This window comes from Numida meleagris, linkage group LGE64 (genome assembly GCF_002078875.1).
Source record: "Numida meleagris isolate 19003 breed g44 Domestic line linkage group LGE64, NumMel1.0, whole genome shotgun sequence".
Taxonomy (NCBI): domain Eukaryota; kingdom Metazoa; phylum Chordata; class Aves; order Galliformes; family Numididae; genus Numida; species Numida meleagris.
In genome coordinates this window covers 101593-116124 of record NC_034439.1, presented here as the reverse complement: position 1 = coordinate 116124, position 14532 = coordinate 101593, and the positions used below count along the sequence as shown (strand labels likewise).

Sequence of the window (14532 nt, the reverse complement as noted above, 5' to 3'; positions counted from 1 at the left end):
ACCTCTGAGTGTTGGACAGCACTTGGCTGAAAATGAGCCAGCAGTGTGCCCAAGTGGCCAAGAAGGCTTGTGGCATCCTACCTTGTATCAGAAGCAGTGTTGCCAGCAGGAGCAAGAGGTGTTTGTCCCTCTGTGCTCAGCACTGGTGAGGCTGCACCTCAAGTACTGTGTTCAGTGTTGGGCCCCTTACTACAGAAAAGACAGTGAGGCCCCAGAGTGTGTCCAGAGAAGGGCTATGGAGCTGTGAGGGGTCTGGAGGATAGGTCTTACGGGGAGCAGTTGAGAGAGCTGGGATTGTTCAGTCTGGAGAAGAGGAGGCTCAGGGGAGACCTTATCACTCTCTACAAATCCCTGAAAGGTTGTGGTGAGTAGGGGATCAGCCTCTTCTCCCATGTAACTAGTGATAAGAAAAGAGGGAATGGTCTTAAGTTGTGCCTGGAGGGGTTCAGGTTGAATGTTAGGAAAAATTTCTTCTCTGAAAGACTGGTTAGATGCTAGAACAGGCTGCCCGGGGAGGTGGTAGGATCACCATCCCTGGAGGTGTTCCAGAAACGTTTAGATGTTGTACTGAGGGGCATGGTTTAGTGGGAAATATTGGTGGTAGGCGTATAGTTGGACTGGATGATGCTGGAGGTCTTCTCCAACCTCTGTGATTCTATGATTCTATGACTTTATAAATCATGTAGGGAGAACACTGGGCTTATGGTTGTCTTCGAGGACCTGGGAGTCTATAAATAATTCCTGCAACAGCACTGCTCTACCAGTGGCTCATGCAGTAGAAAATTTTTAGTTTAGAGAATGTACAAGACTGTGGCAGTACAAACTACATTCACTTGTGGTTTTCTTGAGTGTTGGTGTTTTCCTTGCTCCAAAGGGAACAGAGCTCGCTACAGCATCTCCAGCATTACCCTAAACTCACTTGCGACATGCAGGGTGAGAGTTACCTGAGCATACAACACCGGCATCTTCTCCATGCCCACAGTCATGTTTCCCCCAAGGTTTTGCAGTACATTCAGACAACGCAGCTTCAGTTCCTTTACATGTAACATCATCAAGCCAAATGGGGTCAGATCCTCTTCCAAAATAAGCTGAGGAAGGAGCAGATAGGGCTGTCCCACAGCCCAGCTGACGGCACACAACTTCAGCATCAATTAGGTCCCAGTTATCATCACAGACTGTTCCCCATTGCTGTCCATAAAGCACCTCCACTCTCCCAGAGCAGTGATTTGTACCATTCACTAATCGCAGTTGAACTATTTTATTATTTCCTGCATTAAAAAAATTAACAAACAACAGGAAAAAAAAATCAGTCAACCACCACCAACAAAAAAACAGGGTCACGGTTTGCACAAGGAAAGAGCCTGTAGGGAATGAAGGAAAAAATAATTCTCCATTTATACTGTCCAGAACTTGAAAAAGCTGGTGAAGAACACATTCTGAATTTTTCTCTGTGGCTTCTGTCTTCCCAGTCAGAGAGATTAATAGAATAGATTTGGAATCCTTTATGAAGCAAGACAGCAATCCACACTGTGATGTTACACTAAGGGTGGCAACTGACAGCAGAGCCACCTATATGTCTTACACACTTGCTGGTGAGTGCTGAAATTCTATGACGTCTGCTCTGAAAGTAATACCTCCTATTTTCTTATGTTGACCCACAACATCAGAGACTCATGGTGGTGGTATGGAACTAGAGGTTGAACCTTCCCCCCAATATTGCATTATATTTTGTTGCTTTATGAGTGCAGAGGGTCAGTATGACAAAATGGCATCAGTCATTGAAGTGTGTACGAAGGGGAGCATTTAAATTCTTCCATGCAGAAAAAAAATTGCACCCATTGACATTCGTCATTGCTGAAAGTATATGAAGAACAGTGGATGTTGGCACAGTGAGGCAGTGGGTGGTGCATTTCAGCCATGATGTCCTTGTAGCAGCTGTGAAACAGTGGGTCATCTCCACTGGTGCAGGTTTTAACATGAGCCAGCAGTGTGCCCTTGCAGCCCGGGAGGCCAATGGTATCGTGGGTTCCATCTGAAGAGGGGTGGCCAGCAGGGTAAGGGAGGTGATCGTCCCCCTCTATTCTGCCCTCATGAGGCCCAAGCTGGAGTACTGCGTCCAGATCTAGGGCCCCCCGTACAGGAAAGATGTAGAGCTTTTGGAGAGGGTCCAGAGGAGGGCCACAAAGGTCCAAGGGCTGGAGCACCTCTCCCGCAAAGACAGGCTGAAGGAACTGGGCTTGTTCAGCCTGGAAAAGAGGGGAGACCTCATCGCAGCCTTCCAGTACATAAAAGGAGTGTATAAACATGAGGGAAATCAACTTTTTATACAGGTATATAGATAGGACATGCAGGAATGATATTAGACTAAAGGAAGGAAATTTAGATTAATGTCATGGTTTTGGGGTTTTTTGTTGTTGGTATTCCACATCATAACATCATGTAAAGCACTGGCAGTTAAAGAGTTAATGCCCTGGTTTCTGCGGACTGCTGTTTTTTGGGTGCTTGGTTCTTGGAGGAGGAGGGGAGGAGCTGCATTCCCCAGGGGTCTTTGGGTCTGGAGGGGGCTGATGAATTGATTCAATTGCCCACAGAGGTCAGCAGCAGCACAGGCAATTCCACAGGTGTGTCTTGGTATTAACATGGAGCTGAATTCAGTTTTAGATCCAACCAGGAAATGTGCATTTGGAAACCTGTTCACTACTGAATGGAGCAGAATCTTTGGGACATAGTAACATGAAAGAGGGCAATGGGCAGCCCATCCACCTCCAAATCACCTCTCAACCATATGCAACCTGTGGGCTGCTTGTTTGTGCTTTATTTCCCCTTTAATCATGATGTAAGCCATCAAGTGTTCCCCATCCAGTTTCTGTTGCTCAGCATTCATCAACACCATGATGTCACATCTAGGTCAGAACTGGCATGGACACAAATCGCCCAGAACGGAAACGCTCATCTCAGTGTCATTTTGGAGAATAAATGTGTCCACCAAGAGTATTGTGAGAAAATACAAATGGAAAGAGGTCAAAAATGCTCAAATTATTGGCCACAGTAACAGGATTTGGACCAAGGTCTCTTGGTTCTGAGTACCACACTTGAATGTCTTTATTATACACGGCATCATTCTGCATGACATTTTATGACAGAAGTGAATACTCACTCACAATTCCACTGACTGATAAAAATACTGACCTGCCAGCAGGACTCCTGCAAGGGAAGCTGAAATAGAAGAAATATAGGATATTAGTCTGAGTCTAATTGGTTCTCAGAGCATGGGGATTCAAGAAAGCAAGACAGAAGGCAATATCTGAGACAGCTAGAGCTCATCATTGTTCTCAGCCTCCAAAATCAAGTCACCAATGGGTTTCCTTGTCTTGGTGCATATGACTTTTGTGATTGAGAGATCAGATAAGGAAAGAAAAAGTGAATGTATCTGTACATAAATAAATATGTGTGCACAGGGAAAAAAAAAATAATTATTTGGGTAAGTAAAGAGGAAATACCATAAGAAAGCAGTCAGGATTGTCCAATGACAGTGAGTTGTTTTCCAGGCTGATTAAATTATATAGACTTCTGCAATAATCAGTGAAATTATGCATATCCCTCCCATCCAAGAGTTGGTGAAATGCAGCATGGACAGCTCTAGGCCTGATCATGGAGTTGTGCAAAGAAGTGCCTTTGAGATGGAAACCAGTGCAAAGTGGCTACTGCTTCATCTGGGGATTGGTTAGATGCTGAAGCAAACCCTGGAAGGGGAAAGCTTGCCAGGATCTATTTGTCCAGGGAAGTCAGGAGAAGGGAACTTTGGACGCAGTGTGGAAGGTCAGCAGCAAAGAAGGGCTCAGTGCAAACAACAATTTCTGCTCCAAAATGTGGCAGTCTGGCAAGGGACCAAGCAATGACTAAAAACCTCAGGCAAGGGCAGCATTGCTGACACCGCAAGCGACACTGGCATTATTGCTCATTTTTTCCACTTGGCTTTCTTTTTGATATTACCAAGATTTCTAGTTCTGCTCCCGTCCCTGACATGTGGAAACCTACAAAGGCTGTGAATCCATGGATTAGAAACAAGGGCAGGGAACCCCAGCATGTGCAGTTTTCTCCTACAGGTTGGGATTCAGTTTCTGAATGAGGCACTTAAGGTGTCCGGAAGGGGCAGAACCCAGCTGTCCATCTGTGGATGTCCGAGATTCCAGAGAGGGGATCTGAGCATCCACACTGAGCTGTCAGATATGGATGATGAATTGGAGGCATTTAACCTAGAGAAGGAGGATTCAGCTCACTGTAGGCACCACCAGTTGCATTTCACTTCCTTGCAAGGTCACATTTGCTTCGTGCTATAGAAAAAAGCAATAATGGAAGAGGAGGACCGCTGGCAAAGGTATGCCAAGCCAAAAGCAAAGAGAAAAGGATTCCACTTACCCCAAAGACATGGCAGGAGAATGAACCTCATGTTGGTCACAGAAAGCACTGCAGGGAGGAAGCAGGAAATGCACCCAAGGGATGGGGTATTTGAGAAGTCCCTGCGGCCCTGGCTCCTCCCCTCCATCCCCAAACCTCCCTCCATGCCCCCTGGCTCAGCAACTAGCAGAAGCCAAACCTCTGCCAGGAATCTTGTGCCATTGGCATCACGTAGGCTGTAGGATTGTGAAATTGGACTGTTTCAGGAGTCTGATGAGCAAACAAGTCCTCTCAGCTGAGCTGGTTCTGGACCATCAATGGCAGCAGTGGAGGCACAGATGGAATTTTGTGCAACCTTCCAGGCAGGAATAGTGTACTAGTGCCAAGGCAGAGCTGGGAAAGTGAAATTCATGCCTTGCCATTCATTCAGAAACAACATTTTCTGGTGGAAAATGCAAAAACTTTTATGAAGAGGTTTTTTTTCTTTTTATTTCCACTTTTTCTCTCATATTTGTCCCAAGAGGAAGGAAACATTTATGAAATTCTGTGCCGCTGTTTGTCTGTGTTCAGTGTTCAGTTCATTCTCCCGGTCTTGGGGATGCTAGAGTGACAAGCAGCAGGTTCCCACAGAATCAAAGAATCATAGAGGTTGGAAGGGGCCTCTGGAGATCATCTTGTCCAACATCCCTGCTTAGGTGGGCACCCTAGAGGAGTTTACACAAGAGAGGACAGACTCTTCAGCAAGGTGTGCTTTGACAGGACAGGGAGAAATGGTTTCAAACTAAAAGAGAGGAGATTCAGATTGGATATAAAGAAGAAGTCTTTTACAGTAAGGGTGGTGAGGCACTGGAACAGGTTGCACAGAGAAGTGGTGGATGCTCCACCCCTGGCTACAGTCAAAATCAGGCTGGCCCAGGCTCTGAGCAACCTGACTGAACTGTAGACGTCCCTGTTCATTGCAGGGGAGTTGGACGAGATGACCTTTAGGGGTCCCTTCCAACTCAAAAGATTCTATTCCATGATTCTGTGGTAATTCCCAGTTTGCCTTGAACTGAGGAGCACAGAACCAGACTCAACATTTGGGATGGGGCCTCCCCAGGGCAGAGTAGAACGGGAGGATCGTCTCCCTCCCCAGCTGGTCATGCTTTTTGTAATGCACCCCAGAATACCATTGACCTTCTTGGCCACAAGGGCTCACTGCTGGCTCATGGCCTCTGGGATGCCCAGGTCCTTCTCCACAGAGCTCTTTTCCAGCAGGACATCCACTAACCTGTACAGATATGTGCAGTTATTCCTCCCCTGGTGTAGGACTCCATCCTTGCCCATGTTGAAAATCATAAGGATCCTCTACCCAGCCTCATAAGGTTCCTCTCCCAGGTCCTCTATGGGGATGGATCACCCATGGCCAGGAAGAGACACGATGCTGCAGGGATATGCTGATGCTGCTCTTATGTGTGGGATCTTCCTCATGCCAACTTTTGCGATTGGAAAATGCATGTAGATACCTTGCATGCTCAGCAGACATCATCAGTCACTCCCCAGAGCTGGATGATTTCAGTTTTTGGACTCAGACACCTGTACTGGAGATATCTGTTCAGAAAGGAAATACTGTTGCAGAAGTTACACAAGGATGTCTTTTACCTGGAATGTGCATTAGATGGAAATAAGTGCATCTATTAATTAATCTAAAACTAATTCCATTAGATGGAATTAGTGCATCTCTGATGTACTCCTCTGCTTAGAGTGTGCAACCCAGGGTCTATTTGCAACACATCATTCATGTTCACATTACGTTTCATAGCAAGTCTGTATACCATCACATCCAGCTCAGAGCAGCTGAGCTGTCTCAGCATTTGAAGACTGCTCACATCTCTTTGCTTAGCTTTAGGGTTTGTCCTTCCATCAGACTGTTAACCTCTCCATCTCTACCCTGTTTCGTATGTTCTGATAGCTGTCGCTGCCTCCCTCATGGTCGGTCTCAAGCAGGCCAACACCTGGACAACAGCTGGACAACACCCTTCTTGAAGGCTGATGCCTACACCCAGCCACTGATATGCAGGAGAGATCTTAGAGCTGTTGAGAAGATGAGAGTCACTCGTTTTACTCACAAATGAGACTTCTTGTTCCAGACATTTCAGGTGAAGTTTGTTTTTTTCGCAATACCCAGATGTTATTGATTCTGTTGTGCTTTGATACTGATCCTAAGCTTCTGTCTGCCTGTGAGAGTTTGGCCAGTAATTCCCACTTTGTATTTGTAGAACTGATTGCTTGCTTGATAGTTAAATTAAACAAACCGATGTTTGCTGGTAACTGGTAGCATATTACCTTCTGGGTGACTACAAACAGAAGCACTGGATTTCTGCTCAGTATTTTCTGGGAATTGAATTTAGACTGAATCTTCTAAAATCAGCCAGAGTTGCCTGCTTTCTTCCCTCCCTCTTTCCCTTTCTTCCATCTTCTCTCGATCATGTTTACTCTTTCTTTCTTATTCATTCATTCATTTATTCATTCATTCATTTCTAAACACACACACTAGATCAAACCAACCAGAACCTGGTACCTCCCCATCTCACAAGCACTGTTAAAGATGACCGTTGCCATTTCCCCAAATATTTAATAGTGATTTTGGAAAGGATTGTGATTTTAAATTCAGATCAAAATATCTGTCTTTCCTAAGTGTGCATTCAGTATTTCAACTTGTCTTCCATGTTTCTCATTCCTAGAAATCATTTCAGTTGTGTCATAATAAGAATTTTAGCAAAAATGAAAGTGGAAAAGATTCAACACTTCAGCTTAGTTTGCACACACTTTCACTAGCTTCCCTTCCTCACTGCATTACTGATAAACTCTTTCCGTACTCTTTCCCATCTTGTAAATGTGGTTTTGCAATGGATTGTTGTTACCTGCTATACTCTCTGCTCTACCTAACTCATTTTGCACCCTTGCCTCTCTAATTTTGACCCAAAATGCCATTCTGTCATACTCTGTCTTAGAACCTTGGCCTGATTTTGTCCTTCTGAAGGATACTTCTTTTTATTTCCTCCATTTTTAGTACTAATGGGTTCTTGGGTATTAAATAGAAATGACGGTTTCTGAGTTTCAGGACCATGATTAAGGGAGCAGTGATTTTCCTTTTGTGGCCTCTGAAACTGTAAGGGTCCTGTTGCATCAGCTCAATGTACCTAAGCCCATGGAACCTGATGAAATTCATCCCAGAGTTCCAAAGGAGTCAGCAGATGATACAAATGGATTTCTCTCAACAATTCACTAAAGGCAAAGTGCAAATGTGGTATGAGGGAAGATCTGGGGAACTACAGACTGCCCAATTAACCTCAGGAAACTACAGAACTGTCCATCCAACCGCAGTCCTCAGAAAAGTAATGGAGAAGACTGTACTGGCTGCTGTTGAAAGGAGCGTAAAGAAGATTGTTTTTGTCAGTCATAACCAGCATGGATTCATCAAGGGAAAGTCCCATCTTACTAACTTGATCTCCTTGTATGATAAGAATTACTGCTTGGTGGATGAAAGGATGAGCTCAGCAGCAACAAAAACACCAGTGTGAAATCAGCTCTATTTTCATCAAAAATCCAAAACAAAGCTCCATACAGGAGTCTATGGAAAAATAGCTAAATGTCTTGATTTTCCTGCAGCCATACATTTCCCCAGTCCGTTCACACCAGGGAAATCAGTGACTTTGGCTGCTTTAGCATCATCGCTATCAGACTGTTCTCAACATGGGACAACAAAGATCTCTCGTTTCTTTAACCAGGTGATCAATTTCTCCAATGATAATCAGAGTCTATGCTGTCTTCTAAGAACATCATCTCTGTCTTCTGAGGATCCAGCTTCAGTATCATTGGCATTCATACTGTAAAAAAATCAGACATTTGTCCTTTCGCCATCAGAACTGGAGGGGAATTGGAATATACTGGGATATACCGAGAAGGGTGTGGCTTTGTGCAGCCAAGGTGGGAAAGGGCTTATACCCAAACTTCTAAGGGTTAGTATCACACAGAGCACCTAGATAGCTATGCTTATTCTTCCCAGTGCTTGTTTTGGAGATACTCTTCACTCTACATCCTTCCAATAGATTTGCTGTGCTTTTCAGATCAAAATATTTGAGATAATGGGATTTTATGAAGCCTATCAAGGCTATTTTCTATGGGATAAAGATTGGATGTGAGAACTGAAACAAGTTATTAAAGAGAAATCTCATTTGGAACCTGACATCTGTACATTATCACAAGGCAAAATTTATAACTGCAGATGGTGGATCTGAGGAGAGAACATGCAAGGGTATAAAATAAATACAAACAATGATCTCCATGTATCCAAGGAGATACATCCTAACACAAGTGAGTCATGCTCTACTTGCATTCTCCCTCTGGAGGCCGCAAAAGCACCTGAGCACAGATTTTAGTTTCTACGTGTTCATGAAGGCCCTGCATTTAGGAGTGAGTTAAGAGGAGAAAGAGCAATCATGAAGCGAACTCTTTTGCTGGAACATATGTATTTGCTGCATTTTCTTTAGGCTCTTCTCCTGCTGGAAAACGAGTTTCAGAGGCTTAAAACTTTGTTTCCTGAAGCCAACAAAGCCTTTCAGTGGTCTTATATTGAATTGAAGGCCTTTCTATGCACCGCAAAGCATTGCACCTGGCCTCTACCTAATGCTTTGATATCTCTAAAGGCAAAGTGGGTGCCATATGTGCACCGAATGATACTGGAGACATCACACAGCACTTAAGACATCTTAATCAGGATATGAATATGGTATGTTGCACCACATGGTGCTTGCTAATCAGTTTGTACAAAGCCCAGCTAAGGCACTGACCCAAACCCGCCATGTTAGCAGAGTGGTGGGAGAGCAATGTCATGCTAGGTGTAGAATGCATCACACATAGCTCAAATGCAAACACACAAATAAGGCAACTGGCACACAAACAGGGTAATTTGGCTGTAGTTTATGTAAGAGGAAACAATTTTGACCATGGTTTTGGAGGCACCTTCTAATGCTGTGCCACATGTCCTTCCTCTCTATGTTTAAGCTCCCACACTGAGGGTCATTAAGGAGAATGTGTTGGGCATGAATGGGTGCACCATAAACACAAGTCAGTCTGCACTGCCAACAGGGTTAGTAGTCTTTCCTTAAGTCAGGTCATCTTCTGGCTATGAGATTTCACAACACAGACATGCCAATACCACCAATATGGAAAGGCACTGCTCTCTGTCCATGGGATGAGTTTCTGTTGCTGGATAGACCAGGTGGTATCTGGCCAAGGCTGGAGTCATGCCCAAGTGCCTCTGAATGAATGTCCAGGAAGCAAAGCTGTGGGTATTTTACAAGCTGTATTTTGACACTTACACAGAGCTGGGTTTCCCCGTAGGCTCTGTGAGCCTTGGGCAAAGGAGGATCATATCTGTTCCTGACTCAATAATATACACCTTAGGCAAGGGTTGCGGAGCACATAGGCTCCCTAGAGCCACTGGAGATTCCCCAGCACATCCAAAGATGCAGCAGTGAGATGGGGGGTTGCATATTTCCATTTGGAGGGTGTGTAGGATGCCCTACCAAGGTCCTCACCCAAGGTCTCATCATTCCAGCATTTCCCAGATGATGGGCAACAGTCCTCCCAGTCTCCCCTTCAGGTGCTGCATGAATATCCACCCCACGATGGCATATATTAGTTGGACTTGTGTTGGATTCTATGATCCCACCTTGGCAGTGGAATCTGGAGAACTTGGGGAAGATGTGCCTGGGGAGGCGGCAGGTCAGCAGGCGAGGCGAGCAGAGGAGGTGAGCTGAGGGCTGCCTCCAGACCCAGGTGGGTTGAGAACCAACCCATGCACAACCACTGTGCTATAAACATATGTGTATATATATATATATCACCCAAAACATTTCTGTTCTTGTCACTAGAGAATATTCACCTTCTGAACAACAGCTGAACTGCTCCCCAAATCCCACAGACCTTCTGCCATAGATCTCCCCACAAAACCTATGCAGAACAACTCTCCCAGCCTCTCTGTCCTCCCTTGGCCATCCCTATGGTGCCAGATTTAGGGTAGGTGATGTTGAAGATGTCATCGTCCCGCACCAGGAACTTGTTGTGGGCAAAACTCAAGCTGTGCATGGAGTTGTAGGCAGGAGAGAACTTAACGCCTTTGTACATCACATAGTGCACTGGCATTGTGCTTGGATGGGAATTGGGTGCTGCAGCTCTGCAGCCCTATAATGGGGAGGGAGAGGGACAGGGCACTGAACTCAAGATAGTAAATTTCTTCATAGAATCATAGAATCCTAGAATGGCTTGGGTTGGAAGGGACCTCAAGGATCATCAAGCTCCAAACCCCCTGCCACAGGCAGTGCCACAAACCTCCATATCTAATACTAGACCAGGCTTCCCAGGGCCCCATCCAACCTGGCCTTGAACACCTCCAGGGACAGGGCATCCACAACCTCTCTGGGCAGCCTGTTCCAGCACCTCACCATTCTCTCGGTAAAAACTTCCCCCTGATATCCAACCTAAATCTTCCCTCCTTCAACTTAAAACCATTTCCCCTGGTCCTGTCATTATCTGCCCTTGTAAAGAGTTGACTCCCCTCCTGTTTGTAGGCCCCCTTTAGATACTGGAAGGCTGCAAGGAGGTCACCTTGCAGCCTTCTCTTGTCCAGGCTGAAAAAGCCCAGCTCCCTTGGCCTGTCTTTGTAGGGGTGGTGCTCCATCCCTCTGATCATCTTTGTGGCCCTCTCCTGGACCCCCTTCCTGCATAAAAAGTCCCAAAGATGAACAGTACCATCTCCCAAAGAGCCGATGATCTCTGTGTTACACGATAACACACTCAGATACTCTCCAATCGTTCCTTATGGAAATTCACATGAAGGTTTATAGGGCAATTAAGGAGCCCTAAGGCTACATCTCTGCTAAGGGGTCAACCTTTCCTCCCCCTCCCTTGCTGCCCCATGTGTTTACCTGCCCTCACAGCTGGGATGGGTGCGTAGCAGCTATCTTAGCAAGATCCTGGACAACCAGGGAGACACGAGCAGCTGGAAACCCCAAACTCCCTGCTTTCTACACAAAATACAGCTTTGCTCTGCTTCCAGAAGCTGGAGGGAGAATAAAAAGGGGAGGAAAACGGTTTCCTTGTTGCGCCATTCTGGAGCAATGATTAACAAGATCCAAAGTCCAACAGCCACCCCTTTCCTGCAAATCAGTGAGCAAAGCTAGTCCCGTGTGTCCTCTGCCCCGAATCCACTACAAGAACCACACTTTTCTTCTATGTCCTTATGTTTTATCATGGAACTCTCCAGTTTCCTTCAAAAACATATACAAAAAAAAACAGTAAAGGCTTCTTCCTGTAGGGTCCGCATTTCTTACCATTTATATTTCCCACAGCTACTCTGAAAAGCACACAAGCACTTGAGCCTTTCTCTTATGTCAAATGAGAAGCCTTTGGAACAGCATTAAAGGGAGAGGAAGAGGGGAAGTTCTTCCCCCAGTGCGGCATTATATGGCCTCTGTAGATCCAAGAACAGGGCTGTTTAAAGCCATTAATTAGAAGCAAGCAAAACCCAAGCAATACTCCTTGTAACAAGGCAGCCACGTGGTCATATGTTAAATTAAAAATATTTTCTATACTGAAGGAATCCAGTAAGATTTTCCTTGGGAAAAAAAAAAAATAGTAGTTAGACAACTTTGTGTACCACAATGCGCTGATTAAGTAGATCAAAAAGTAAATCAAATATGTAGTGCATGTGAAAAATGTTTGAGAAGTACTAAATATTTTCTTTGAGTGCAGAAGACAGATGGTTTTTAAGACAAACAACTAAAACAGCGATTTCCCTTTTGACTGTTTTGTTTTCAACATAAACGGGAGAAAATGGGATTAAGAAATGTTTAAACACTTCAAGGAGGAATGTTAGCCAACCATAGGCACAGTGGGAGTAATAAACGCAATTAACCCCTTTGTTGCTTGGAGTCGAGACAGAAGTTCAATTAAACTAAAAGTTACAAGGAAAGTTGCAAAATATTTTGCGTATATAGTTAGTTAAAAAATAAAGTAATCATGTCTATTCTAGAAATACATGTTTAATCATATTTTAAAGGTATTATAATATTATCAGCAATGTTTAGTGAGTTAAGTGATAGAGAACACTGAAAAAGACAACTGTAAGTTGTATATATTTTGAATTTTTCTTATTAATAAATCATCCATGCTGCTGGAGCAATAGAAACAAAAAGTAAAGAAATGGATATTAGACTGCAGCCAAGTCTTTCTATGTTAAAGGCAAAAACTATAATCATCAGGATTATCAAGTAAAGATATCAGCATGTAGCAATTTGAAATTCTGTTTTTATATCGTAATAGAAATTGAGAAGCATTTAAGTGTTATGAATGATTGAATTCCCGCTAGCCTAAATTACTGCTTAAATTTAAAAATAATTAATTAATTAGTAATAGAGGAGTCAAGGCTCATGGAAGAAAAAGCATTCATGCTGGAAGGAAGTAGAAATCATGCTTCCAAGGAGCCTGTGCAATCACCCCATTGCTTCTTCTCCAAAGAGATAAAGTTGAGTGGAAATTAAAAATAAATAAAGCACCAAAAATGTCAGTATCAGGTTTGGAACTGAAAGGAAAATAAATTTAAATTTAAATTTAAATTAATTAATTAATTAGGTTTTTTTACCATTGATCTCACCTAAAAGTTACACAGTGTGGGGCAATATGAATATGCTGCTGATTTTGACTGCACAGTTACAGCAATTCCAAAAACTTCCTTTAATTGTGAGTATCCTCTCTTTAGCGTTAGCGCTAAGGTTAAGTTTAGGGTTAGGTTTGGGGTTAGAGTTTGAGTTAGGCTTAGGATTTGGTTTAGGGTTAGGATAAGGGTTATGTTTAGGATCGATTAGAGTTAGAGTTAGGTTCAATTAAGGTTAGCATTAGGATCAGTTAGATTTATGGTTATGGTTAGGGTTAGGGTTATGTCCAATTAAGGTTAGGGCTAGGTTTAGGGTTGGGGTTATCATCAATTAGGGTTAGGGTTAGGGTTGAGGTTAGGGTTTTAGGGTTAGGGTTAGGGTTAAGTTTAGGTTAAGATTTAGTGTTAGGGTTTAGTGTTAGGGTTAGGGTTGGAATGAATTATAGTTAGGTTAAGGGTTAGCATTAGAGTTGTAGGCTTGTGGGTATTGGCAAACTTGTCTGGTTTTGGCATGGCTTCTGAAAATCCTCCTGTTTTTGCACTTCCTCCATTCCACTTTCTTTTTTTTCTTTTTTCCTCCTACATTTCCTTTTATTCCCACCTTGGAGCACATTCATATCTTGGTTCTACTTTACGTCTTGGCAAACTCCATGCAAAGAGCTGGATCACCCTTGGAATCACCTGCAAACAAATCAAGCTCACATTTCCCTGCCCTGTTCTTGCACTGAGGAGACTGACACTTTGTATTTGCAAAGATGTCTGTGAGTCTGGTGATTATGCATGTTATTGGTTTATCCTAAATCTTGATGCTTTGGTGTGTGGGTGAAAGGCATGGGAGCATTTCAGAGATTCCTCAGTGTGAATGCAGAAGGAAAGTTTTGGAGAGCGGAGTCATGACATGTTCATGGCACAACCATTAGCAGGCATGTCCAACCCAGCCTGGCCCAGGAGTGCACCCATCGCTCAGCACCAACCCAACAGCGGTGTGCTATTAACACTGTCTGGGCAGAAAACCAGGGCACGGGGAGGTGCTAATAAAACAATTTGAGAACAGGTTTCAAGATCGCCAAAAAAATAGTCTTTTTTTTTTTAGTACACTTGAAACTCCATTTTCTGTTGATATAAATACGTGTATTTTCAAGTGGAATATGCAGAACTGCAATCAGACATTCAATTCAAAAATTGGTCACGTCTCGTTACCTGACTGTAATAAGAGAAAAATGACCCTCGTTTCACAGTCATGCCTTATTCATGCCATCGCTTTTGGCAGTACGCACATTTGTGAGCAGCTATTGTCAAGGATGAAGCACAGAAAGAGTAACAGTTCATCAAAAATCTCTGAGGAGCACCTTGAGAACTCACTGAAAAATGCAGCCACTGCCACCGAACCAGACTGATACTTGAGTGTCACAAACACAAGGTCAAATATCCCACTA

General features: G+C 43.8%; 1 protein-coding gene across 1 annotated transcript; it reads right to left on the bottom strand.

Annotated features, from left to right (window-relative positions):
* LOC110390411 (scavenger receptor cysteine-rich domain-containing group B protein-like) lies at positions 630-7477 on the bottom strand. Its single transcript, XM_021381723.1, has 3 exons — positions 4420-7477; positions 3190-3216; positions 630-1268 (listed from the first exon to the last, which is right to left on the bottom strand). The coding sequence occupies exons 1-3, from the start codon at positions 4562-4564 to the stop codon at positions 916-918; spliced, it is 525 nt and encodes a 174-aa protein (XP_021237398.1). The 5' UTR covers positions 4565-7477; the 3' UTR covers positions 630-915.